Source organism: Tachyglossus aculeatus, chromosome 4 (genome assembly GCF_015852505.1).
Source record: "Tachyglossus aculeatus isolate mTacAcu1 chromosome 4, mTacAcu1.pri, whole genome shotgun sequence".
Taxonomy (NCBI): Eukaryota; Metazoa; Chordata; class Mammalia; order Monotremata; family Tachyglossidae; genus Tachyglossus; species Tachyglossus aculeatus.
In genome coordinates, this window is record NC_052069.1 from 115443497 (window position 1) to 115467854 (window position 24358).

Consider the following 24358-nt stretch of genomic DNA (forward strand, 5'->3'; position numbering starts at 1 on the left):
AAGATACAAAGTGATCAGGTTGTCCCACATGGGGCTCACAGACTTAATCCTCATTTTACAGATGAGGGAAATGAGGCACAGAGAAGTTAAGTGACTTGCCCAAAGTCACACAGCAGATAAGCGGCAGGGCAGGGATTAGAAACTATGACTTCTGACTCCCAAGCCCATGCTCTTTCCTCTGAGCCACGCTGCGTCTCTTCTCTTCTCAAGTGAAATGACTTGCCCAAGGCCACACAGCAGACAAGAGACGGAGCCGGAATTCGAACTCTCCCCCACCTCGCTATAGAGAGGCAGAATCTCCCGGAGACAGCCAGGTCTTGGTGAGGACAAAGAGGCGGAGAGGGTGGATCAGCGTGAAGCAGCACGGCCTAGTGGGTAGAACACGGGCTTGGGACTCAGAAGGTCATGGGTTCTTATCCCAGCTCCACCACTTGTTCACTGTGTGACCTTGGTGAAGTCACTTCCCTTCTCTGTGCCTCAGTTACCTCATCTATAAAATGGGGATTGAGACTGTGAGCCCTATGTGAGACAGGGACTGTGTCCAAACCGATTTGCTTGTAACCACTCCAGCACTTAGTACATTGCCTGGTACATAGTAAGCGGTTAACAAATACCATAATAATAATAATTATTATTAATATCTGAAAAAGGTCCACTTCTACCCTGCAATAACTCCGGCCCTCCATCTGTCTGTGATCTCCTTTCCACTTCAGGCAGTCCCCAGCTAGTCCTGGGACTTGATGCTTTCCCAGCATGTTGTCCAAGAGGACGGCTGGCCTGGGATAGTAACTCAGTACGGATGTAAATTAAAATAATCCAGAGGGGAAATGAACTCACTTCCAAGAAGCTCAGATTAGCAACTGCATCCTAGTGTTGGTGTCGAGCTGGCACAAAGCTTTGATAGTTGAGGGAAAGTGAGAAAAAGAGGGACAGAAAGAAAGAACAAGAATTAACACAGGAGGTGGGATTGATTTTGGGGTGGGGACTTTCCTCTGTTGCCCTGATCATTTTTCTAAAAAAAGCATTCAGTCCGCATCTCCTGACCCCTCAGAATCTTCCAGAGGCTGCCCCTCCGGCTCGGCATCAAACAGAAACTCCTTATCATTGGTATTAAGCTACTCAATCAGCTCTCTCCCTCCAAATAATTTTGGTACTTGTTGCGTGCTTACTATGTGCCATGCACTGTTCTAAGTGCTGGGGTAGATTAGACGTTAATCAGGTTGGACACAGTCCTTGTCCCAAATGGGGCTCACAGCCTAAGTAGGAGAGAATAGAAATTCATCCTCATAATAAATAAAATAATAATAATACTGGCATTTGTAAAGCGCTTACTATGTGCCAAGCACTGTTCGAAGCGCTGGGGGGATAACATGGTGATCAGGTTGTCCCACGTGGGGCTCATAGTCTTCATCCCCACTTTACAGATGAGGGAACTGAGATCCAGAGAAGTGAAGTGAGTTGCCCAAAGTCACCCAGCTGACAAGTGGCGGAGCGGGGATTCGAACCCATGACCTCTGACTCCCAAGCCCGGGCTCTTTCCACTGAGCCACGCTGCTTCTCTTCGCATCTCACAGATAGGGTACCTGAGGCACAGAGAAGTGAAGTGACTTGCCCAAGGACACACACCAGACATGAGAGCAGAGCAAGGATTAGAACCCAGATCCTCTGATTAGAACCCAGGTCCTGTGCTCTTTCCAGTAGGCCCTGCTGTTTCCCCTCCCTTACTTCTCTGATCTCCTACTGTAACCCAAAATGCTATATTCACTCCTCTCAATCAATCAATCATATTTACTGAGTGCTTACTGTTTGCAGAACACCGTCCTAAATGCTTGGGAAAGACAGATCTTGTGGTTGTACATATTTATTACTCTATTTATTTATTTATTTATTTTACTTGTACATATCTATCCTATTTATTTTATTTTGTTGGTATGTTTGGTTTTGTTCTCTGTCTCCCCCTTTTACACTGTGAGCCCACTGTTGGGTAGGGACTGTCTCTATGTGTTGCCAATTTGTCCTTCCCAAGCGCTTAGTACAGTGCTCTGCACATAGTAAGTGCTCAATAAATACGATTGATGATGATGATGATGTCAGTCTTGCCCTCTGCCCATGTTCTTCTTCTGGCCTGGTACTCCCTTCCCCTTCATATGTGACAGACCACCATTCTCCCCACCTTCAAAGCCTTATTAACTTCTCTGGGCCTCAGTTACCTCATCTGTAAAATGGGGATTAAGACTGTGAACCCCACGAGGGACAACCCGATCACCTGGTAACCTCCCCCTAGAGCTTAGAACAGTGCTTTGCATGTAGTGAGTGCTTAATAAATGCCATTATTATTAGAGAAGCAGCGTGACTCAGTGGAAAGAGCCCGGGCTTTGAAGTCGGAGGTCATGGGTTTAAGTCCCGACTCTGCCACTTGTCAGCTGTGTGATTTTGGGCAAGTCACTTCACTTCTCTGGGCCTCAGTGACCTCATCTGTAAAATGGGGATGAAAACTGTGAGCCCCCCGTGGGACAACCTGATCACCTTGTAACCTCCCCAGCGCTTAGAACAGTGCTTTGCACATAGTAAGTGCTTAATAAACGCCATTATTATTAGAGAAGCAGCGTGACTCAGTGGAAAGAGCCTGGGCTTTGGAGTCAGAGGTCATGGGTTCAAGTTCCGGCTCCACCAATTGTCAGCTGTGTGACTTTGGGCAAGTCACTTCACTTCTCTGGGCCTCAGTGACCTCATCTGTAAAATGGGGATGAAGACTCTGAGCTCCCTCTCTAACCTCCCCAGCGCTTAGAACACTGCTTTGCACATAGTAAGAGCTTATTAAATGTAATTATTATTATTATTATTAAGGTTACATCTCCTCCAAGAGGGCTTCCCTAAGTCCTTATTTCCCCATTTACCCTCCCTTCTGTGGTACCTATGCATTTGGATCTGTAGTCTCCTTAAGCATTTGATATCCTCCCTACCCCAAGCCCCACAGCGCTTATGTACATATTCTTATGATCTCCCATGTCCCCTATTAGTTGTTTATTCTAATGTCTCCCCCTTCTCGACTGTGAACCCACTGTTGGGTAGGGACCGTCTCTACATGTTGCCAACTTGGACTTCCCAAGCGTTTAGTCCAGTGCTCTGCACACAGGAAGCGCCCAATAAATATGATCGAATGAATGAATGAATGTCTCTCTCCCCCAGGTGAGCAGGGATCGTGTCTACCAATTCTACCGAGCTGGGATTAGAACCCAGGTCCACTGTCTCCCAGACACGTGTTCTATCCAAACTCCCAGTACGGTGCGCTCTGCACACGATAAGTTCTCGAACAGAAGCAGCGTTGCTCAGTGGAAAGGGCCTGGGCTTGGGAGCCAGAGGTCATGGGTTCTAATCCCGACTCCGCCACTTGTCAGCTGTGTGACTTTGGGCAAATCACTTAACTTCTCTGGGCCTCAGTGACCTCATCTGTAAAATGGGGATTAAGACTATGAGCCCCCTGTGGGACAACCTGATTACCTTGTAACCTCCCCAGCGCTTAGAACAGTGCTTTGCACATAGTAAGTGCTTAATAAATGTCATTATTATTATTATTATTAAAATGGGGATGAAGACTGTGAGCCCCATGTGGGACAACCTGATCACCTTGTATCCCCCCAGTGCTTAGAACAGTGCTCCGCACAGAGTAAGCGCTTTACAAATGCCATCATCATCATTATTATTATTATTAAATAGCACTGATCGATTGATTGAGAAGAATTAAGGGGGAAGGAAACCTTCCCCACAGCTCCCTCCTCATATTGTGAAATTAGCCATAGATGAGATTGGTCTGGAAGCAGCATTGCCTAGTGGTTAGATCATGAGCCTGGGAGTTAGAAGGATCCAGGTTTTAATCCCAGCTCTGCCACTTGTCTGCTGTGCGACCTTGGGCAAGTCACTTCACATCTCTGTGCCTCAGTTATCTTATCTGTAAAATGGGGATTAAGACTGTGAGTCCATGGGGAACAGGGATTGTGTCCAACCTGATTAGCTTGTTTCTACCCCAACTCTTAGTATGCAGTGCACGGCACTAAGTGCTTAACACTATTACTCTATTTATTTATTTATTTATTTATTTATTTATTACTCTATTTATTTATTTATTTTACTTGTGCATATCTATTCTAATTATTTTATTTTGTTAATATGTTTGGTTTTGTTCTCTGTCTTCCCCTTCTAGACTGTGAGCCCACTGTTGGGTAGGGACCGTCTCTATATGTTGCCAACTTGTACTTCCCAAGTGCTTAGTACAGTGCTCTGCACACAGTAAGTGCTCAATAAATACGATTGATTGATTAACAAATACCATAAAACAACAATCATAATTCATTCATTCATTCAATTGTATTTATTCATTCATCCATTCAATCGTATTTATTGAGTGCTTACTGTGTGCAGAGCACTGTACTAAGCGCTTGGAAAGTACAAGTTGGCAACATATAGAGATGGTCCCTACCCAACAACGGGCTCACGGTCTAGAAGGGAATAATATGTATTAATATAATAATAATAATAATAATAATAATAACAATGGCATTTATTAAGCGCTTACTATGTGCAAAGCACTATTCTAAGTGCTGGGGAGTTTACAAGGTGATCAGGCTGTCCCACGTGGGATTCACAGTCTTAATCCCCATTTTACAGATGAGGTAACTGAGGCACAAAAAGTTAAGTGACTTGCATGTATACGTATAATATGTATTAAGTGCTTACTATGTGCCAAGCGCTGAGGGTAGATACAAGATAATTAGATCAGATACGGTCCCTTTCCTCCCTGTCTAACACGAGTCCACAGTCTTAGGGGGCAAGGGAGGGCAAGCATTTTATCTCCATCTTACAGATGAGGAAACTGACACACAGAGAAGTTAAGCAACTTGCCTAACGTCACACAGCTGGGACCAGAAACCCCTACCTCCCAACTCCGGGGTCTGTATTCTGTCCACTAGACCACCCGGCCTCTCCCGTTTTCACCATTAAGGGGATGGGAGGGGCGGCAGAGCGTTGCTAGGCAACTAACCCAGCTGGGGCTTTTTCATCAATTCGAGTCAGCTGGGCACGATAAGGTCTCATTGTCACGAGGGCCTGAAAGGAAAAGGTCAGAGACCCCGTGGCTCCCTGCTCCCTGTCAGGGCAGGAAAGGAGAAAGCTTACTAGCCCAAGGGGCTGGTGCTGGCCAACTGGGCCCCTGCTGACTAGAGTGGCTAAGAGGGCGGTGGAGCCTTCCCCCATAAGAAAAAGTTGAACGGTTTTCCATCTGAAGACCTGAGAGTGACCTCGGGGAACCAGTGAGCGAGGCTGAATCCATGGAAAGGAGTCTGGTAAGGAAATTGTTGCTCTGACCCCGGTTTTGTTTAAACCTTAGGGACCCCGATGGCTCCAACCGCACGTTGGCCAGTTGAATCTTAAACCCCCTTTTCCAGGGGTTTGAGGCTCGAGTGTGTCTCCTCCACGGCCTTTTTGAAGGCGGATCTGTGTCTCTCCCGACTGATTCTGAACAATAAGTTGAGCCCTAAGAGGGCCCTCTCTTAGAGTGGCAGTCACCATCAGCGGCAAACAACACTGTGATCCTCCACTATATACATATATATATATATGTGTGTTTGTGTGGAGCGCCACATTCAAAAAGTTAAAGATGTCCCTACTCTTCAAGAACTTACCTTCTAATGATCACTTGAGGAGGTTATCGATCTAAAATATGGCTGCCTTTCACCTCTAATGACTGGGTGGTGTGTTTGTTACTCTCTTTACCATATTTTCAAGAAAGCAGCGTGGCTCAGTGGAAAGAGCGTGGGCTTTGGAGTCACAGGTCATGGGTTCAAATCCTGGCTCCGCCACTTGTTAGCTGTGTGACTTGGGGCAAGTCACTTAACTTCTCTGTGCCTCAGTTACCTCATCTGTAAAATGGGGATTAAGATTGTGAGCCCCACATGGGACAACCTGATCACCTTGTATTCTCCCCAGTGCTTAGAACAATAGTAAGTGCTTAATAAATGCCATTATTATTATTATTAAGATCTAGTTCAGGGTTGCTTTGGTAAAAGCCGGAAGTATACCCCTGGAAGTAAAAAGAACTCAAATGGAGGTAAAATAATACCTCACACCTATGTGGGCTGTGGAGGTAATTGCCCCTATCATCTTCATCATGGCATCTATTAATCCATCAGTGTATCTTCTGAGCACTTACCGTGTGCAGACCACTCTACTAAATATTTGGGAGAATACAGTATAACAGAGTTAGTAGATAATGTTTCCTGGTGGAGGCAGATTCCCTTTCTGGGGAGGGGAGGAGCCCAGCAGTCTAAGCTGCCTTGATTTGGGAGCTGATGATGAATGCCAGTGCTTAGAACAGTGCTTTGCACATAGTAAGCGCTTACTAAATGCTATTATTATTATTATTGTCAGACCTGGGTTTCTGTTCTCAGTTGATTACTGAAGGAGGGGTGGGGTGCAGAGAGAGAAGCAGTGTTGCCAAGTGGATAGAGTTTGGGCCGGGGACTCAGAAGTTCCTAGATTCTAATCCCAGCTCTACCACTTGTTTGCTGTGTGACCTTGGGCAAGTCACTTTACTTCTCTGTGCCTCAGTTCCCTGGTCTGGAAAATGGGGCTGAAGACTGTAAGCCCCATGGGGGATAGGTGTCCAACCTGATTAACTTGTGTCTATCCCCGTGTGTAGTGTCTGGCACATAATAAGCACTTAACAAATGCCGTGGTGAAACAAATAGCATTTTTTAAAAAGCGGAGGGGGCCGGGGTGGTCCTGGTAGGTTTGAGAATGGGACTTAGTGAAGCCCTTAGATGGCAGTGTTGGATAAACCTAGAGGAGCCAAACTAGGAGCTGGGGTTTAGCTATAACGATCTTGTTATACATGGCAGCCTTTGTACGGGAAGTTGGTGTGTGCCGCTGCATGCCATTCTCATGATTTGGCCCTACATTGGTCATTTAGAGGCTCTTTGGTTTTGCTTTATAATCAGCAATGGAATGAGGGTCTTGCCTAACGCGCAGTGACCTGGGATCAGATTGCCAAAGGGCAAGGTTTTGTTTTTCTACAATCCCTGATGTTCAGTCCTCAGGGAGATAACTTCCGGAGCTTCTCGGCCCTCCCCGCGAAAGTTTCTTCTCTCCTTACCTTTCCCTGTGGACAAAGTTACGGTTGTTGCCGCTGCTCCCAACACCCTCAAGAATTCCCCCATTCCCTGTTATCTTGAGGACTGGGTTTCAGGGAGCCATATCTGCAGTACTGTTTTTGTCTGTCGGCCAAACTCAATCCACTGAAGAAAGACGTAGGTTAGAGAAGCCCCATGAGGAACCTGGAACCTGATTTGGAAGAAGACATTGTGGACAGGGAGTGTGTCTGTTTATTGTTATATTGTATTCTCTCAAGTGCTTAGTACAGTGCTCTGCACACAGTAAGTGCTCAATAGATATGATTGAATGAGTGAAGAAGGGTGGAAAGAATTCTGTCCCCCAAAATAGACCAAGTCACTTCCCTGGAGTGTAACTAGACTGAGAGGAAATGGATTTTAGACGGGGACAGGCATGCAGACCCATCTTTTTTTTTTTCTTTTTATGGCATTTATAAAGTGCTTACTATGTGCCAGGCACTGAACTTAGAGCTGGGGTAGATACAGTCTTCATCCCCATTTTACAGATGAGGTAACTGAGGCACAGTGAAGTGACTTGCCCAAAGTCACACAGCTGACAATTGGCAGAGCTGGGATTTGAACCCATGACCTCCGACTCCACAGCCCGTGCTCCTTCCACTGAGCCACGCTGCTTCTCTTTTTCTGTGAGCAACTAGTAATAATAATAGTGTTTAAACTGCTTACTGTGTGCCAAGCACTGTACTAAGCCCCGGGATGCCTCTGTGGCCCAATTGTGTGACTGTGCCCAATTCTTTCTCGATTAGAGAAAGTCGTGGTGGGGGTAAGGAGGGTTGGAGATGGGAGAAAGAGAGTTTTTAACTCCACCAACCTCTGCTGGATTAAAATGGAGAGAACTGATGACGTGTTTTTAGCAGGGGATACAACTCTCCAAATCCTTCATATCAGAGAGGGTTGACAGACTTCCTGGGCCTCCAGGGGCTAATATTTGATCTCTCCACATGCAAGGGTCACGGGGATCGGACAAATTGAAGCTAGGAGCTATACTCAGATACTATCAGGTCCAGCTTCTAGAACCACCCTGCTGCCCGTCAGGGAGCTGGAGCTGAGCTAATGCCAAGGCAGGAATTTGGGAAGGGATCGAGGTCAGGAAAAGAGAGAAGGGCACAGAGTGGGAGAAGACTGGAAAGCCGCATGGCCTAGTGGAAAGAGAGCAGGTCTGGGAATCAGAGGATCTGGGTTCTAATCCCAGTTCCTCTACTTGTCTGCTGGGTGACCTTGGGCAAGTCGCTTCACTTCTCTGCGCCTTGGTTACCTCATCTGTAAAACGGGGATGATGACTGTGATCCCCATGTGGGACGTGGACTGTGTCCAACCTGATTAGCTTGTATCTGCTCAATATAGTTCCTGGCACATTGTAAGTGGTAAATATCATGCGGGGGGAGAGCCTTTAGGTGAGTTTTGACCAGAAAACCCTGATTGTGTCTGTCTCTCTCCTGAGAAGCAGAGTAAAAGTGCAGGAAGCACGTCATCCCTCTCAAAGGCAACGGTTCTGAGCCCTCAAAGCCAAACAGGCCACCACAGTTTACTGTGCTCTGATCTAGTGGAAGAAATGCTCAGGACTCCACCTGGGGAGGGTGAAGGAAAAAAGGGCAGCCAGGCCAGAAGACCACTTTCCCTTTCTTGATGGTCCAAATTAGACGACCTTTGGGACCAGGCCGTGTCTGATGAGACCAAGTGCTTTGTAAAGACTCTTCTGTTGCTTCTCCTGGCATGGTGAGCTTGGAAGGGTGGTAATGGTGATCACTGATTCTAGAATTCTCCTGCATGGGTATTATTATTATTAATAATAATAATAACTTCTTCCCCAACCGGGTCTTGGATTTGGGCTTGTGGCTAAGTCTCCAATCCAGAACCAAGCTCTGACCCATTGGCCACAATTCAATCATTCATTCAATCATATTTATTGAGCATTTACTGTGTGCAGAGCACTGTACTAAGTGGTTGGAAAGTACAATTTGGCAACAGAGACAGTTTCGGCCCAGAGAGCTGAGTCCTAATTCAGGCTGATGCTTTTTGTTTTTTTTTATGATATTTAAGTGCTCACTATGTGCCAGGCACTGAACTAAGAGCTGGGGTAGATACAGGCTAATCAGCTTGGATGCAGTGTCCCAAATGGAGTTCACAGTCTTAATCCCCATTTTATAGGTGAGGGAACTGAGGCACAGAGAAGTGAAGTGACTTGCTTAAGGGTACCCAGTAGACGAGCAAAGGAGCTGGCATGAAGACCCAGGTCGCTCTAATTCCTGGGCCTGAGGTCTTACCTCTAAGCCATGCTGCTCCTCACTACGCAACACTGCTTTGCTCCCACCTCTGGATAGCAAGTGCCAGAAAATGCCAGTCTTGGACCACCAGGATGTGTGCTTAGTGCAGTGCTTTGCACACACTAAGCACTCAATAAATACCACTGAGTAATTGATTTTAGTATAAGGGTCCTAGCCCTGGAGAGGTGGCAATCAGAGTCCCTTCCTCTCCTCACCCTCCTCGTTCTCCCCTGCCACCCCAAAACCAGGTCCCCTCCTCACCGCTAGCAACCCAGGAAGGCTGAATCAAGTTGGCTGTCTAGACGCCTTGGTACTCAGTAAAATATTTATTTCTCAAATTCTTATGCCAAGAGCTGTTTGTACAAAAGTCCCCTTCATTTCAAAACAAAAAAAAGTCATGCGAAATCCCCCATCAGTCCTGTTTATGAGAAACTGAAATAGACAAAAGAAATGGAGAGCGAGAACGGATTAAGAATTCTGCATTCCTCACATCATTCAGTGGGGGCAATTTGTATCTTGTCTCAGCAAAGCCTTTATATCAAGTGACAGACGTTGGATAAGCTGCCAAAACATCGCAGCAATTAAGGGCTACAATATCAAGAGCAAATGTTTTAATTTTTTTTTTCTTAAAGAGAGATCCTTATTTTCTCCTCTTTGGGTTTCCAGCGAGGCATCTGTGAACTATTAAGTCAGTTTATTTTCATTAGTGTGTGCTCAAGGAGGAAGTGACATTTATATCCTTGCGGTTTCATCTCGTACGTCTGAGAGCCGGGAGCTTTCCACGGGAATAGAGCCCCTATGGCTTTTTCCAAGGCTTAGTTTCTCATGACACAGGACTCCTTTTCCAGGGAAACGCAGTCCCTCCCCAAAACCAGAGCCTAAGGCTACCTTATGCCTTTGGTTTAAACTTTCTATTTTCCATGGGGTCTTTTTAAATTACTTTTTTGTTTGTTTGTTTTTCCTCTCTTACTTGTCCATGACTCCCCGGATGGGGGCATCCCAACAGTTGAGTGGACTTTGGTTCTGTTAATTGTAGGGAGAAGGGACTTGGGCCTGGTTGCTTTTCTTTTATCAGGGAAATAATGGGATTTGACAGAAGGAAAAGCCGTGTGTCCTGAAGCCCTTGCTGTGGCTTCCCTTCTGGTAACTGGTGGCCATCAGAAGAAGTCAGTGCAGGAAGCAGCCTAGTCTTGTCTTTGATTATTGACTTCATCCCTTTCAATCCCTCGATCGTATTTATTAAGCGCTTATGTTCAGAGCACTGTACTAAGCGCTTGGGAGAGTACAAGTTGGGTCTACCAATGATACCAATTACGCTGCTTCAGTGCTTACTAAGTGCAAATCCCTGGGGTAGGGATAGGATAATCCGATCCAATTTTACCGGGCCGTGCGTCTGGGTGCCGTGTGGCTGAACCTGGTGGGTGATGAGCGGTGCCAGGATGTGTGACTGGGGCAGCGCGGTCACCGCTGCTGCCAGGCTGGACTTGCCCAGAGCTGCGGGTTGTCCACTGTTGACGTGGCGCTCAGCTCAGATGCAGTTGTGCCTTCTGTCCCTTCTGCCTGGGAACCAGACAGTTGATGGTGAGTTCTGCTCCAGTGTTCCCTATTCCTGAGAATCAAAGTCCTTCTTGAGCAAGAACCCTCTGGTGATCTCCCTCCGTCTCCTCTCCCTCCGTCTCCTCTCCCTCCGTCTCCTCTCCCTCCGCCCAAGCTACAGGGCCCATCTACGGGTTGGGAGCACTGGGAAACTGGCAGCAGAGAGTCCATTCCAGACTGCTCCAAACAAAATCCCCTCCCTGCTTTGCTTGCCGCCTCCTAAAACCACACAGGAAAAATGTGGGATTTGAAGATGGTTCCTAGGGGGCTCTGAGAGTTTTTCTGGAATGCTGGTTGGTAGTAGTGAGTGAGCTTCAGCTTCTCCTACGGTGAGGAAGTGGGAGAGGTGGCAGAGTGGAGAAAGTGGGAAGGAAAATGGTTTCTAGGTTGGGCCACCAGACTTTGAAAGACTCACTTACTCCACTCCTTGAGCATGGAGGCAGACAGTGAATCCCTCCCAGGGGCTCACTGACTAGGAGAAGCTGGGAAAAGCAGCCCTGGGAATAAAGGGAATTGGAAGAGAAAGGGGGCAAGAATGCTGGCTGAGGTCCCTCCCTAGGTGGAAGATGACATTGACTCACCCAAGGCCCCTTCCAGTTGGTTATGTGCCTTACGTTGTACTTTCTCTGCCACAAACTTGGGGAGATCTCATGGAGCAAGAGGGTTCAGCCTACACACCACTCTCCTCCCGTTCCCAATCCCCAAACTATGGCATCTTTTTTGACTCTCCGATGAGTGAGCGTTTCACTCTTGTCTGGACAAGATGGCAGCCGGAACAAGGAATACATACAGCACAAACAAACGTCACCATTCCCCACTTGCCTGAAGTCGGGGCCCTGGTCTCGGTGGCACACTCTTATAGACGGGGAACAACTACCGGCAGCAGTTGGGCATTTATAAGGCAGGTTTGGCCCCAGGAAAGCCGGGGGGAGGAAGAGATCAGTCACACAGTGGGATTGAGGGATCTTCTGGCAAGGCTCCTTGAGTGACCCATCTGGTTCTGGAATCTGAAACGGGTCTTGAGCAAGATCTGTTTTCGTACCCAATTATGTACCTTGAAGAAAACTTGTCCAGTCCAGATTAAAAAATCTGGCTTTTCCCCCCACCTTTTGTCCACTGAAAACTTGTTGTTGTTGTGGTTTGGTTTTTTTTAAGACTTAAAGCTTTGAGCGTACGTTATACGGAAAACAAACTCCATTCATGGTTACAATTTTGCTCCACCTTTTCCTGGCCCGATGGCACCAGGCTCTCATTTGCCAGGAAACAGGATGAAAAGAGAAAACCATAGAGTCTTCATCTGCCCCGCTTGGATCTAGAGGCTGGGGGAAGGGAGGAGAAGGGGTCTCGAGAAAGAGTTTGTTTGACCCTCTTGCCGTCCCACGTGGGCCCGGGCCAGCTCGCCCATGATTCTTCAGTGGGGAGGGGGACAGGGCTTCATTTCCATTTTTTAAAAAAATTTTGGGGTTTTTTTATTTTTTATTTTTTTTTTAAAAAAGGCAGTTTAGTCCCGGCTGGGGGTTGCTTGAGTATCAGTTCACTGTGGGCACCTGGTTCTGATGCAGGCTGAACTCCTTGGCTTTGAGGCGGAGACTGGCGATGCTGTTAGCCATGTTGACTCCCTGGGTTGGGGTGGCCGTCCCTCCTGGGCTGTAAGATGGCACCGTGCTGGGGATAGGGGAAGAGGAGACACAAAGCGCGGTGAGTGAGCCCAGGACCTGCTCTGACCATATCCCTCACCTCTAAGAATGGGTTTTTCGGTTTGCTTTTTTTCTGAGCAGTCAACTCTGGCAGCCTTTCAGATGTAGCCTCGTACAAGGCCTTAATACAGGGGGGACCTTGCTGTCCTCCTTGACTCCTGTCTCTCCCCACTCCAGTCCACACTTCTCTGCTGCCCGGATCATTTTTCTACAAAAACGTTCAGGCTGTGTTTTCCCCACCCAAGAAACTCCAGTGGTTGCCCATCCACCTCCGCATCAAACTCCTCACTATCGGCTGTAAAGCATTCAGACATTCAGTTGTCTCCCCCTTCTAGACTGTGAGCCCACTGTTGGGTAGGGACCGTCTCTATATGTTGCCAACTTGGACTTCCCAAGCGCTTAGTACAGTGCTCTGCACACAGTAAGCGCTCAATAAATACGATTGAATGAATGAATCACCTTGCCCCCTCCTACCTTCATTCTGTCATATTTATTGAGTGCTTACTGTGTGCAGAGCACTGTACTAAGCGCTTGGAAAGTATAGAGACCATCCCTACCCAACAATGGGCTCACAGTCTAGAAATCTATCTCATCTTGCTACTCTCCTACAACAACCCAGCCTGCACTTTGTACTTTCCAAGCGCTTAGTACAGTGCTCTGCACACAGTAAGGGCTCAAATACAACTGAATGACTGAATGAATGCTTACCTTTTCACTGTGCCTCGATCTCTTCAGATTTGCCACTGATCTCTTGCCCACATCCTGTCTCTGACCTGGAACACCCTCCCTTTTCACATCCAACAGACAATTACTCTTCCCCTCACTTCAAAGCCTTATCAAAGGCACACCTCCTCCAAGAGGCCTTCCCTGACTAAGGTCTCCCACTCTCCTCCCACTCCTTCCTGCATCGCCCTGACTTGCTCCCTTTATTCATCTCCCCCCTCCCAGCTACCCATATCTTATGTACATATCTGTAATTTATTTATTTTGTAATGTCTGTCTCCCCCTCTAAATTGATTCATTCAATGGTATTTATTGAGCGCTAACTGTGTGCAAAGCACTGTAAACTCAAGCACTTGTGTATATTTGTACATATTCTATTTTATCAATGTGTATATAGCTATAGTTCTATTTATCTATTTTGATGTTATCGATGTTATTGTTTTGTTGTCTGTCTCCCATTCTAGACTGTGAGCCCGTTGTTGGGTAGGATTGTCCTTATCTGTTGCCAAATTGTACTTTCCAAGTGCTTAGTACAGTGCTCTGCACACAGTAAGCGCTCAATAAATATGATTGAATGAATGAATACGGGCAGGGAATGTGTGTATTGTACTCTCGCAAGTTCTTAGTACGGTGCTCCGCACACTAAGCGCTCAATCTGACTGACTGACTTAGAGTGGGAATAAGCTCCTTTTTGGAGGAGAAGGGGACTAGGCAAACACAGAACATTCCTTTTGCTGAAATGCGGCTTCTCCAGAAACTCTGCCCGTGAAGAGCCCCGCAAAACATCTCTCCTTTCCTCCAATTTATATCACCGTTTCCCACATTCAAACACAAATGAGAGAGACAGTTGCTTCCAACTCTCCTGTTTATCCCCCTTGAACCGCTGCTCACAGCCTTGGGTACAGCCTTGTTGAGACTTGGATTTGCCCAGCGGAGGATTCTAGAAATCCCTTCAGCTGGCGTTACAGCAAGGTGCTCCCCACAATAGAACTGGACAGCAGCCAAGAGGGGAAGCTGGAAACTGGGGATCCTTTCTCCTCCCTTCCCCTGAACCTGACCTCCCCATTGAGTTCTGTCACTTCCTCCCTCACTCCCTTCTGCATCGCCCTAGCACTTGGATTTGCTTCCTTTATTCACCCCTCCCTCAACCCCACAGCACTTACGTATATGTCTGTAATTTACATTAATGTCTGTTTCCCCCTCTAGACTGTAAACTCACTGTAGGCAGGGAACGCGCCTACCAACTCCGTTATACTGGACAGCCCCAAGCACTTAATAATAATAAAAATAATAATAATGATGGCATTTAAGTGCTTGCTATGTGCAAAGCACTGTTCTAAGCGCTGGGGCGGATATAAGGTGATCAGGTTGTCCCATGTGGGGCTCACAGTCTTAAATCCCCATTTTACAGATGAGGGGACTGAGGCCCAGAGAAGTGAAGTGACTTGCCCAAAGTCACACAGCTGACAGAGCCGGGATTTGAACCCACGACGTCTAGCTCCCAGCCTGGGCTTTTTCCACTGAGCCACGCTCCTTCTCTTACTACTATGTGCTCTGCACAAAGTAAGCATTCAGTAAATGTCAATCAAGAAGCAGCACGGCCTAGTCGATGGAGCCTGGCCCTGGGAGTCAAAAGGACCTGGGTTCTAATCCCAGCTCTGCCATATGTCTGCTGTATGACCTTGGGCAAATCACTTCATTTCTCTGTGCCTCGGGTACCTCATGGGGATTGAGACCGTGAGCCCCGTGCAGAACAGGGAACGTGTCCGACCTGACAACCTTGTATCTACCCCGGCGCTTAGTACAGCACATAATAAACACCTAATAAATACCATTACAAATAAATGATCGATTGATCTAGACCCTACCCCCCTCTTCCTCCAACCCAAAAGCCTGACTGCTTTCTCCTCAGGCCCTCTGGTGAGATGCCTCGACCTCCCTTCTCTGCTGCGGAGGGGAACATCTCTACTCTGGGGTTCAATCTCACTGGGGACTGCTCAGAAGCAGGCTTGCCAGGCCCCCAAACTCGTCAGCAATCTCATCCTGAGGACCCAAAGCTTGCTTGAGTTTAGAGAACCAGCATGGCCTAGTGGAAAGAGCCCAGGCCTGGGAGTTGGACGATCTGTGTTCTAATCCCAGCTCCACCCCTTCAACTGATGGCACTTATTAACCACTCCCTGTGCGCAGAGCACTGTACTAAGTGCTTGGGTGAGTACAATATAACAGACATTCGCTGCCCATACCTTACCAGCTGTGACAACGAAGCCCATGCTAAGTATAAAAAGCTGTGTGATCTCTATGCCTCAGTTCCCTCATCTGCAAAATGGGGATTCGATACCTGTCCTCCTTCCGACTTAGACTGAGCTCCACGTGGGACCTGATGATCTCGTATCTACTCAAGTGCGTGCCACATAGTAAGCACTTAACACATTCAGTTATTAGCAGTAGTAGTAATAATAATAGTTCCCTATGCCCCTAGGAATCCCCTCTTTGTGCCTGCCAAGGGGCTAAAGCCAAACTCCTCAAGTCCCCACCACCACCAAGAGCGGGTTGGCTGCTCTGGGCCTTTCTGGGGTGGGGATGGGTTCGGGGTGGGGATAACTCACCTGTAAGGGGAAGTGGTAGTCCAGGAGAGGTAGTCTGGACTCAGGGCTGTTGGTCTGGGAGCCATGGGCTGCTCAATGGCGGCTTCCTGGCTGTAGGATTTGAGGAGCGAGGCTGACCTGTTGGCTAGCATGGCCCGCTCGTTCCGGCGAAACTTGGCCCGGCGGTTCTGGAACCAAACCTGGCGGGGGTGGAACGGGGAAGCGGTGAGCACCGGTTGGTCTCCATGTGGAGATCGGGAGGAGAGTGGGGGTACAGGGGATAAGAGCCGGTGGGAGAGGTGAGCGTGATATCCTCCCCTCACCCCATGAGCGCCCCACGGACCTGTGTACAGGCAACCGTGACTGGGCCAGTCCAAGCACCATCCGCTTTGTGGGCTAAGGCTGGCCATGTCTATAGTCGAGGCCGACGCCGCTTGCTGCCTGGCAGGAGGGGTGAGGGCCGTGGGAAGGGAATGGTTGGTGCCTTGATACAAGCTGGGGGCCGACCTCCAGTCTTGGAGTCTTACCAGCCAGCTCCCAGGCTGGTGACTGAGGGTGGGCAGCGGACACCACTCCCACCACACTCACCTGCACCCGGGCCTCGCTGAGGTTGACCCTCCGGGCCAACTCTTCCCGCACAAAGGCATCTGGGTAGTGCGTCCTCTCAAATACCCGCTCCAGGGCCTGCAGCTGGCTGCTGTTAAATGTGGTGCGATTCCTCCTCTGCTTCTTCTTCCTCTTGGAGGTGCTGCGGCTGGGGCTGAGACACTCACCTGGGGGCAGAAATAATAATAATAACGACTGTGGCATTTGTTAAGCACTTACTATGTGCCAGGTACTGTACTAAGTGTTGGGGCGGCTATAAATAAATCCGGTTGGACACAGTCCCTGCCCCACATGGGGCTCACCGTCTCAATCCCCATTTTACAGGTGAGGTAACTGAGGCACAGAGAAGGGACTTGCCCGAGGTCACACATCAGATATATGGCGGAGCTTGGATTGGAAGTGACACATCCAAAGTCATGCAACAGACAAATGGGGGAGACAGGATTAGAACCCATGACCTCCCGATTCCCAGACCTGTGCTGTATTCACTAGTCTATGCTAAATAGAGAGAGGGAGAGCTATGAGCTATCCTGCTATTGATGCCTGGCTAATTGTTTTGTTGTCTGTCTCACCCTTCTAGACAGTGAACCTGTTGTTCGGTAGGGATGGTCTCTGTTGCCAAATTGTACTTTCTAAGTGCTTAGTACAGTGCTCTGCACACAGTAAGCGCTCAGTAAACATGATTGAATGAATGAGGTCCTGGGACCAATCCTTGAGCAAGTGGGCAGGGCCCACAGGGGCCCCAAACCCAAAGCTGGGGAGTCCTGGACCAGGCCCCTCCCTCTTCCATCCCCTCTCCTGCTAACAGGAGGTTATTCCCCTGCTTTCTGAAGGAGAGGGAGCCCTTGATAATAATTGTGGTATTTGTTAAGCACCTATTATGTGTCAAGCACTGTTCTAGATGATCTTACACAGTCCCAGTCCCACATGGGACTCGTGGTCCAAGGGGGAGGGAAAACAGTTATTTAATCCCCATTTTACAGATAAGGAAACTGAAGCACTGAGAAGCGGAGGGACTTTCCTAAGGTCAAATACACAGCAAGGAGCATTTAGCCCCAGTTCTGGAGCAGGATGGACAGCTTGTCCCACTGGAGTCAAGATGTCAGTCTCACTATTTGAGCCGGGCGGGAGGACATTGTCCCCAAACCCTGTCCCTGCCGAGCCCTGGATCTGGGCCGGAGGCTCCTCTCTCCTGGGCCCACGTTTCAGGGAGAAGGAGCCATATGTCGGTCTCACCCCTGGGCACCCCAGTGAGGCTGGGGGTTCAGGTGTTGGGAATTCAGCCACCTTTGGTTGAATAATCACCCCCCCAAGGGCAGTCTGCCCAGTCACCAAGCCACTCTCCAGTCCAAAGCAGCCAAACTCTTGCCACCACCACCTGCGTGGCAGTGGTTTCTGCTCAACTGGCCTGCCCAGGGCTGGCACCATCTGCACTGGATGGGGAATGCTGTGCAGAGGATCCTCCTCCTCTTCCTCCCCCTATCCTGCCATTTCTCATCCATTCAACTGAATTTATTGAGCACTTACTGTGTGCAGAGAGCACTGTAATAATAATAATTATGGTATTTGTTAAGCACTTACTATGTGCCAAGCACTGTTCCGAGCAGGGGGTAGGAAGTTAATCAGGTTGGACAAAGTCCCTGTCCTACATAAATAATAATGACAGCTATTCAGTGCTTACTATGTGCAAAACACTGTTCTAAGCACTGGGGAGGTTACAAAGTGATCAGGTTGTCCCACGTGGGCTCACAGTCTTCACCCCCATTTTCCAGATGAGGTAACTGAGGCGCAGACAAGTTAAGTGGCTTACCCAAAGTTACACAGCTGACAGCTGGCAGATCTGAGATCAGAACCCACGACCTCAGACTCCAAAGCCTGGGCTCGTTCCACTGAGCCACGCTGCTTCTCTACAGGGGGCTCACACTCTTAATTCCCATTTTCCAGATGAGGTAATGAAGCCCAGAGAAGTGAAGTGACTTGCCCAAGGTCACATAGCAGACATGTGGTGGAGCTGCGTGGCTCAGTGGAAAGAGCCCGGGCTTTGGAGTCAGAGGTCACGGGTTCAAATCCCGGCTCCACCACTTGTCAGCTGTGTGACTTTGGGCAAGTCACTTCACTTCTCTGGGCCTCTGACCTTATCTGTAAAATGGGGATGAAGACTGTGAGCCCCCCGTGGGACAACTTGTTCACATTGTAACCTCCCCAGCGCTTAGAACAGTGCTTTGCACATAGTAAGCGCTTTATAAATGCCATTATTATTATTAGCTGGGATTAGAACCCAGCTCCTTCTAACACCCAGGCCCACACTCTATTCACTAAGCCACACTGTCCTAAGTGTTTGGAAGAGTACATTATAACAATAAAACATTCCCCGCCCGCAACAACGTTGCTACTCTTTCCCCTTCTTTCCTCCTCAGCCACTTAAAGCCTCCCCGCTTCCAGCTTACCCCTATTCTCAGAATGAAAAGACGCTCCTCCTGAACCCCGTAGTAGCTGGCACTCCTCCCTTGGCCCAACCCTGCCCTTTCTGGTAAGGGCATTCATTCATTCAATCGTATTTATTGAGCGCTTACTGTGTGCAGAGCACTGGACTAAGCGCTTGGGAAGTACAATTTGGCAACAGATAGAGACGGTCCCTGCCCAACAACGTGCTCACAGTCTAGAAGAGGGAGACAGACAACAAAACCAAACATGTGGTCAGGTGTCATCAGAATAAACAGAAGTAAAGCTGGATGCACATCATTGACAAAATAGATAGAATAGTAAATATGTACAAGTAGGATAGAGTAAAAAATCTGTACAAACATATATACAGGTGCTGTGGGGAGGGGAAGGAGGTAGGGCTGGGGGGGATGGGGAGGGGGAGAGGAAAATGGGGCTCAGTCTGGGAAGGCCTCCTGGAGGAGGTGAGCTCCAACACACAGGCAACAGCCTCCACCTTCACTTCCATCTTGCCCCTCCACTTTGCCAACAGGCTAGGGCTTCATTCTCAAAGCCAATGAGACATTCCAGCAAAACTGTCCTTGTCATCTGAATGATTAGATAGGTAATGGAGTGAGTCCTCTGCTCTGTTATCTGGGCCAGAATCCAGTCACACCCAACCAGGAAGCCAGAGACCAATTTTTTTTTTAATGGTATTTGTTAAGCACTTACTATGTGCAAAGCACTGTTCTAAGCGCTGGGGGGATACAAGGTGATCAGGTTGTCCCACGTGGGGCTCACAGTCTTAATCCCCATTTTACAGATGAGGGAACTGAGGCCCAGTGAAGTGACTTGCCCAAAGTCACACAGCTGACAATTGGCAGAGCCGGAATTTGAACCCATGACCTCTGACTCCAAAGCCCAGGCTCTTTCCACTGAGTCACGCTGCTTCCCAGAATTCCTTCACATGAGCCCCTTCCCTTGGCCTCTGCATTAGCCCCCCCACCCCAGCCCAGATTTTTTTTAGGTATTTAAGTAATAATAATTATGGTATTTGTTAAACGCTGACTATGTGCCACACACTGTTCTAAGCACTGGGGTAGATACAAGGTAATCAGGTTGTCCCACGTGGGGGTCACAGTCTTAATCCCCATTTTACAGATGAGGTGACTGAGGCCCAGAGAAGTTACTATTCTATTTATTTTATTTTGTTAATATATTTTGTTCTCTGTCTCCCCCTTCTAGACTGTGAGCCTGCTGTTGGGTAGGGACCGTCTCTATATGTTGCTAACTTGTACTTCCCAAGCGCTTAGTCCAGTGCTCTGCACACAGTAAGCGCTCAATAAATACGATTGAAAGAATGAAAAGGTCACATAGCAGACAAGTGGCGGAGCCAGGATTAGAGCCCAGGTCCTCTGACTCACAAGCCGGTGCTCTTTCCACTAAGCCACACTGCTTCTACTTACTATGTGTCAAACACTGTTCTAAGCGCTGGGGTCGATACGAGTTAATTCGCTTGGACGCAGTCCCTGTCCCGCATGGGGCTCACATCATCATCATCAATCATATTTATTGAGCGCTTACTGTGTGCAGAGCACTGTACTAAGCACTTGGGAAGTACAAGTTGGTAACATATAGAGACAGTCCCTACCCAGCAGTGGGCTCACAGTCTACGTAGGAGGGAGAAAAGGCGAACTGAGGAATAGAGAAGTGGAGTGACTGGACCAAAGTCACACAATAAACAGTTGGCAGAGCTGGAATTAGAACCCAGGCCCATGTTCTCTTTCATTCATTCATTCAATCGTATTTATTGAGCGCTTACTGTGTGCAGAGCACTGTACTAAGTGCTTGGGAAGTACAAGTTGGCAACATATCACTAGACAATGTTGCTTCCGCTCAGACAGGAGGCCCTTATGAGTGTACGATGTAGGAAGCAGAGGGCAGCCTCCTCTCCCATCTCCAAGAGCCCGCTTCCTCTAGGAAGCCCTCTTTGATTATGCCCCAACTTCCTGCCGTTCCCCTACCCTTCCTCCAAGGATGCACCGACGGGAGGATTACACTTCCAGGCACAGCTTTCGTTCCCCCACAAACGTACTTACAGCCTAAGCTGAAGGAAAGGAAAGTTTCCTTCCACTGCGTCTCTAGAATGGGAGCTAGGGAAGGGCAACAGTGGGGTCTCTTGAATTCCCTGTGGGAAGCGTTCCTTAGGCTGATGAGGCTCTGCTCTCCGCGGGGGAGTCTGCCAAGGATGGTTCTCTTTCTCGTTAATTCTAGAGGCAGAAGAAAAATCTCAAATTGTTGGCAGCTAGCCTTTTCTTCCCCTCCCCGTCTTCCCCCCTCGTCAAACTCATGCCACGTAACATCAGCACCTTTCGGTGACTCAGTCCTGGCTCTGGGAATAAAGAGTGCCGACGGAATTAAACAAGTCACCAGAGTTAAATAAGAAGTCACTTCTCTCCCTGTCTCCCTCCCCTGCTCCTGCTGGGAATGAACTGGACCTGAATCGGTTTCCGGGCGACGGGCCTTTTCCGAGCCGTGGGTGGATTTTGAAAATAGTAATAATTGTGGTAATTAAGTGCTTGCTATGGGCCAAGCACCGTATTAAGCTCTGGGTTCGGTAGAAGATAATCGGGCCCCGCTGCGGACTCTCAGTCTAGGAGGGAGAACAGGTATCGAATCCCCGTTTTGCAACCGGGGGAACCAAGGCACAGAGAAGCGGAGTGGTGAAGTGAGGCCGCACGATGTGGCAGAGCCAGGATTAGAACCCGGGTTCTCTGACTCCCAGCTCTTTCTGCTGGGCCGTTCGGAAGGCCGAAATAGTACAGGCCTTTCCGCCCCGGCTCGCCTTCTCCACCCCCTGTCAAATGGCCCTGGTTCCAGCCTTAACGTGATGGAAGAGACGAGTAACGGGTGACTGTCAGCACATGGTGAAGATAGTGACTTAGCCACAGGCCTGGAGAGGGGAGGGCGCGGGGAGAGTGAAGCAGCTGTTCCCACATCTCTAATGTATTTATCTTTGGCTGATTAGCGTTTTCTCCAGGGAATAAAGTCACGTACGGAGCTAAATAATGAAAAATGGCAGCGCGGAAGAAACCCCTAAGCAACGCGGAGAAGAAACCCTGCAAATAGAAGCGGCAAAGTGAGAGAGGGGGCTAGGAGGGCTGGAGTCAGTTTCCGGCTCCTCCAGCAATTTATTGGGAGGGGTCTTGGGGCTCAGTTTTCCCACCATAAAATGGGTTGGAAGCAGAACTGCTCACCTTTTCCAGAGATGTCTAAGATTGAGGGTTGCTGAGGTTTTAGGTGCTGAAAAGTGCTTATCTCGCTGATTTCCTCCTACGCCCTCAGCCCTTCTCTCCTCCGTCAACCCACTCACAGTACCTCAATCTCATCTGTCAATCAATCAATCATATTTATTGAGCGCTTACTGTGTGCAGAGCACTGTACTAAGCACTTGGGAAGTACAAGTTGGTCGCACTACCAGCCCCTTGCCCACATCCTTCCTATGTCTTGGAACTCTCTTCCCCTTCAAAGCTCGTTGTGGGCAGTCAGTCAATTGTTTTTATCCAGCATTTAGTGTGTGCAGAGCACTATACTAAGCACTTGGGAGAGTACAATATAACAATAAACACATTCCCTTCCCACAACGAGCCGGCAGTTCTCTGCACATAGTAAGCGCTCGATAAATACACTTGACTGACAGACCATTCATTCATTGTCGTATTTATTGAGCGCTTACTGTGTGCAGAGCGCTGTATTAAGCGCTTGGGAAGTACAAGTTGGCAACATATAGAGTCGGTCCCTACCCAACGACGGGCTCACAGTCTAGAAGGGGGAGACTTCGCTTCTCTTTGCCTCAGTTACCTCATCTGTAAAATGGGTATGAAGACTGTGAGCCCCACCTGGGACAGGGACTGTGTCCAACCCGATATTCTGGTATGTTCCCCAGTGCTTATACAGTGCCTGGCACACAATAAGCACTTAACAAACACCACAATTATTAGTATTATTATTCTATCACCACTCAGAAATTCTCTGATCTTGTCAGAGTCCTTTCCCCACCTTCGAAGCCTCATTAAAATCGAATCTCCTCCAACAGGCCTTTCCCGATTTAGTCCACTCCCTCTTCCTTTCTGTGTCTCCTATGCACTTAGACCTTTACCTTCTAAGAACCATCATTTCCACAGCATTTATGTACACATCCATTATTTGTTTATTTTAATGCCTGTCACCCCCTCTAGATTGTAAACTCGTTGCGGGTAGGGAACGTAACCAACTCTGTTGCATTGTACCCTCCCAAGCGCTTTATACAGTGTTCTACACATGGCAAGTGCTCAATAAATACCATTGATTGTTTGAAAGTCAGTATCATTGGCAGTAACAAATCTCAGCAGCGGATGGCTCAGCAAGTCCCGTGGTATTTTGCCGTCTTCTCTGCTCCAAGATCACCGAGCAGATTTCCTTCCAACTCCACGTACATAAATCACATTTTGGCATAGACCCAAGCACAAGGAAAATTTCAGGCAAAAAGGGAGAATTTCGGGGGGTGATGTTTGAGAAACTCGAAACGAGGGGTTATAATAGAAACCCTTTTGTAATCTTTCTGAAAGTGTTTTGACTGCAGGAGCCAAAATTGCAGTTTTCATCTTGCTATCTAGGTAGGCAGCAGTAGCTTTTCCATGAACATTTCAGATCCTTTGCTTCAAGTGAAGACATTACTGATTATAACTACACTTTATAGCTTTTCTATGGTACTTAAGCACTTACTATGTGCCGTATGCACTATAGTAAGCCCTAGGCTAGATACAAGATAATCAGGTTGGACACAGTCTCTCTCCCACAGGGATGGCCTCAATCCCCATTTTACAGATGAAGTAACTGAGGCCGAGAGAAATGAATAAAAATAATAATGGTATTTAAGCACTTACTATGTGCCTGGCACTGTACTAAGTGCTGGGGTGGATATGAGCAAATCAGAGACTGTGAGCCCGCCGTTGTGTAGGGACTGTCTCTATATGTTGCCAACTTGTACTTCCCAAGCGCTTAGTACAGTGCTCTGCACACAATAAGCGCTCAATAAATATGATTGAATGAATGAATAAATTGGACCCAGTCCCTGTCCCACGTGGGGCTCAGTCTCAATCCCCATTTTACAGATGAAGTAACTGAGGCCCAGAAAAATGAATAATAATAATGGTATTTAAGCACTTACTATGTGTCTGGCACTGTACTAAGTGCTGGGGTGGATATGAGCAAATCAGAGACTGTGAGCCCACTGTTGGGTAGGG

At 48.1% G+C, this 24358-nt stretch overlaps 2 protein-coding genes across 2 annotated transcripts in view; one reads left to right on the forward strand and one right to left on the reverse strand.

Moving 5' to 3' along the window:
* Nucleotides 1-5167: 5167 nt before the first annotated feature.
* ASB6 (ankyrin repeat and SOCS box containing 6) overlaps nt 5168-24358 on the forward strand; it is a 155434-nt gene continuing 136243 nt past the window's right edge. The window contains exon 1 of the mRNA XM_038744757.1: nt 5168-5339. The gene's annotated coding sequence lies outside the window, so the exon portion shown is untranslated. The remainder of the gene's footprint in view (nt 5340-24358) is intronic.
* PRRX2 (paired related homeobox 2) lies at nt 10907-17788 on the reverse strand. The gene is made up of 6 exons (XM_038745676.1): nt 17765-17788; nt 16635-16784; nt 16068-16246; nt 12589-12706; nt 11273-11365; nt 10907-11005 (listed from the first exon to the last, which is right to left on the reverse strand). Exons 1-6 carry the CDS (start codon nt 17786-17788, stop codon nt 10907-10909), a joined length of 663 nt encoding a protein of 220 aa, XP_038601604.1.

Coding starts and splice junctions, on each gene's coding strand:
- PRRX2 (XM_038745676.1), bottom strand. CDS start 17,788: ATGTCCTCCCGCCCGGCTCAAATA. Junction 16,785..17,764: donor CCTCCCGCCCGGCTCAAATA/GTGAGACTGACA, acceptor AGCACCTCCAAG/AGGAAGAAGAAGCAGAGGAG. Junction 16,247..16,634: donor TCAGCGAGGCCCGGGTGCAG/GTGAGTGTGGTG, acceptor CACCCCCGCCAG/GTTTGGTTCCAGAACCGCCG.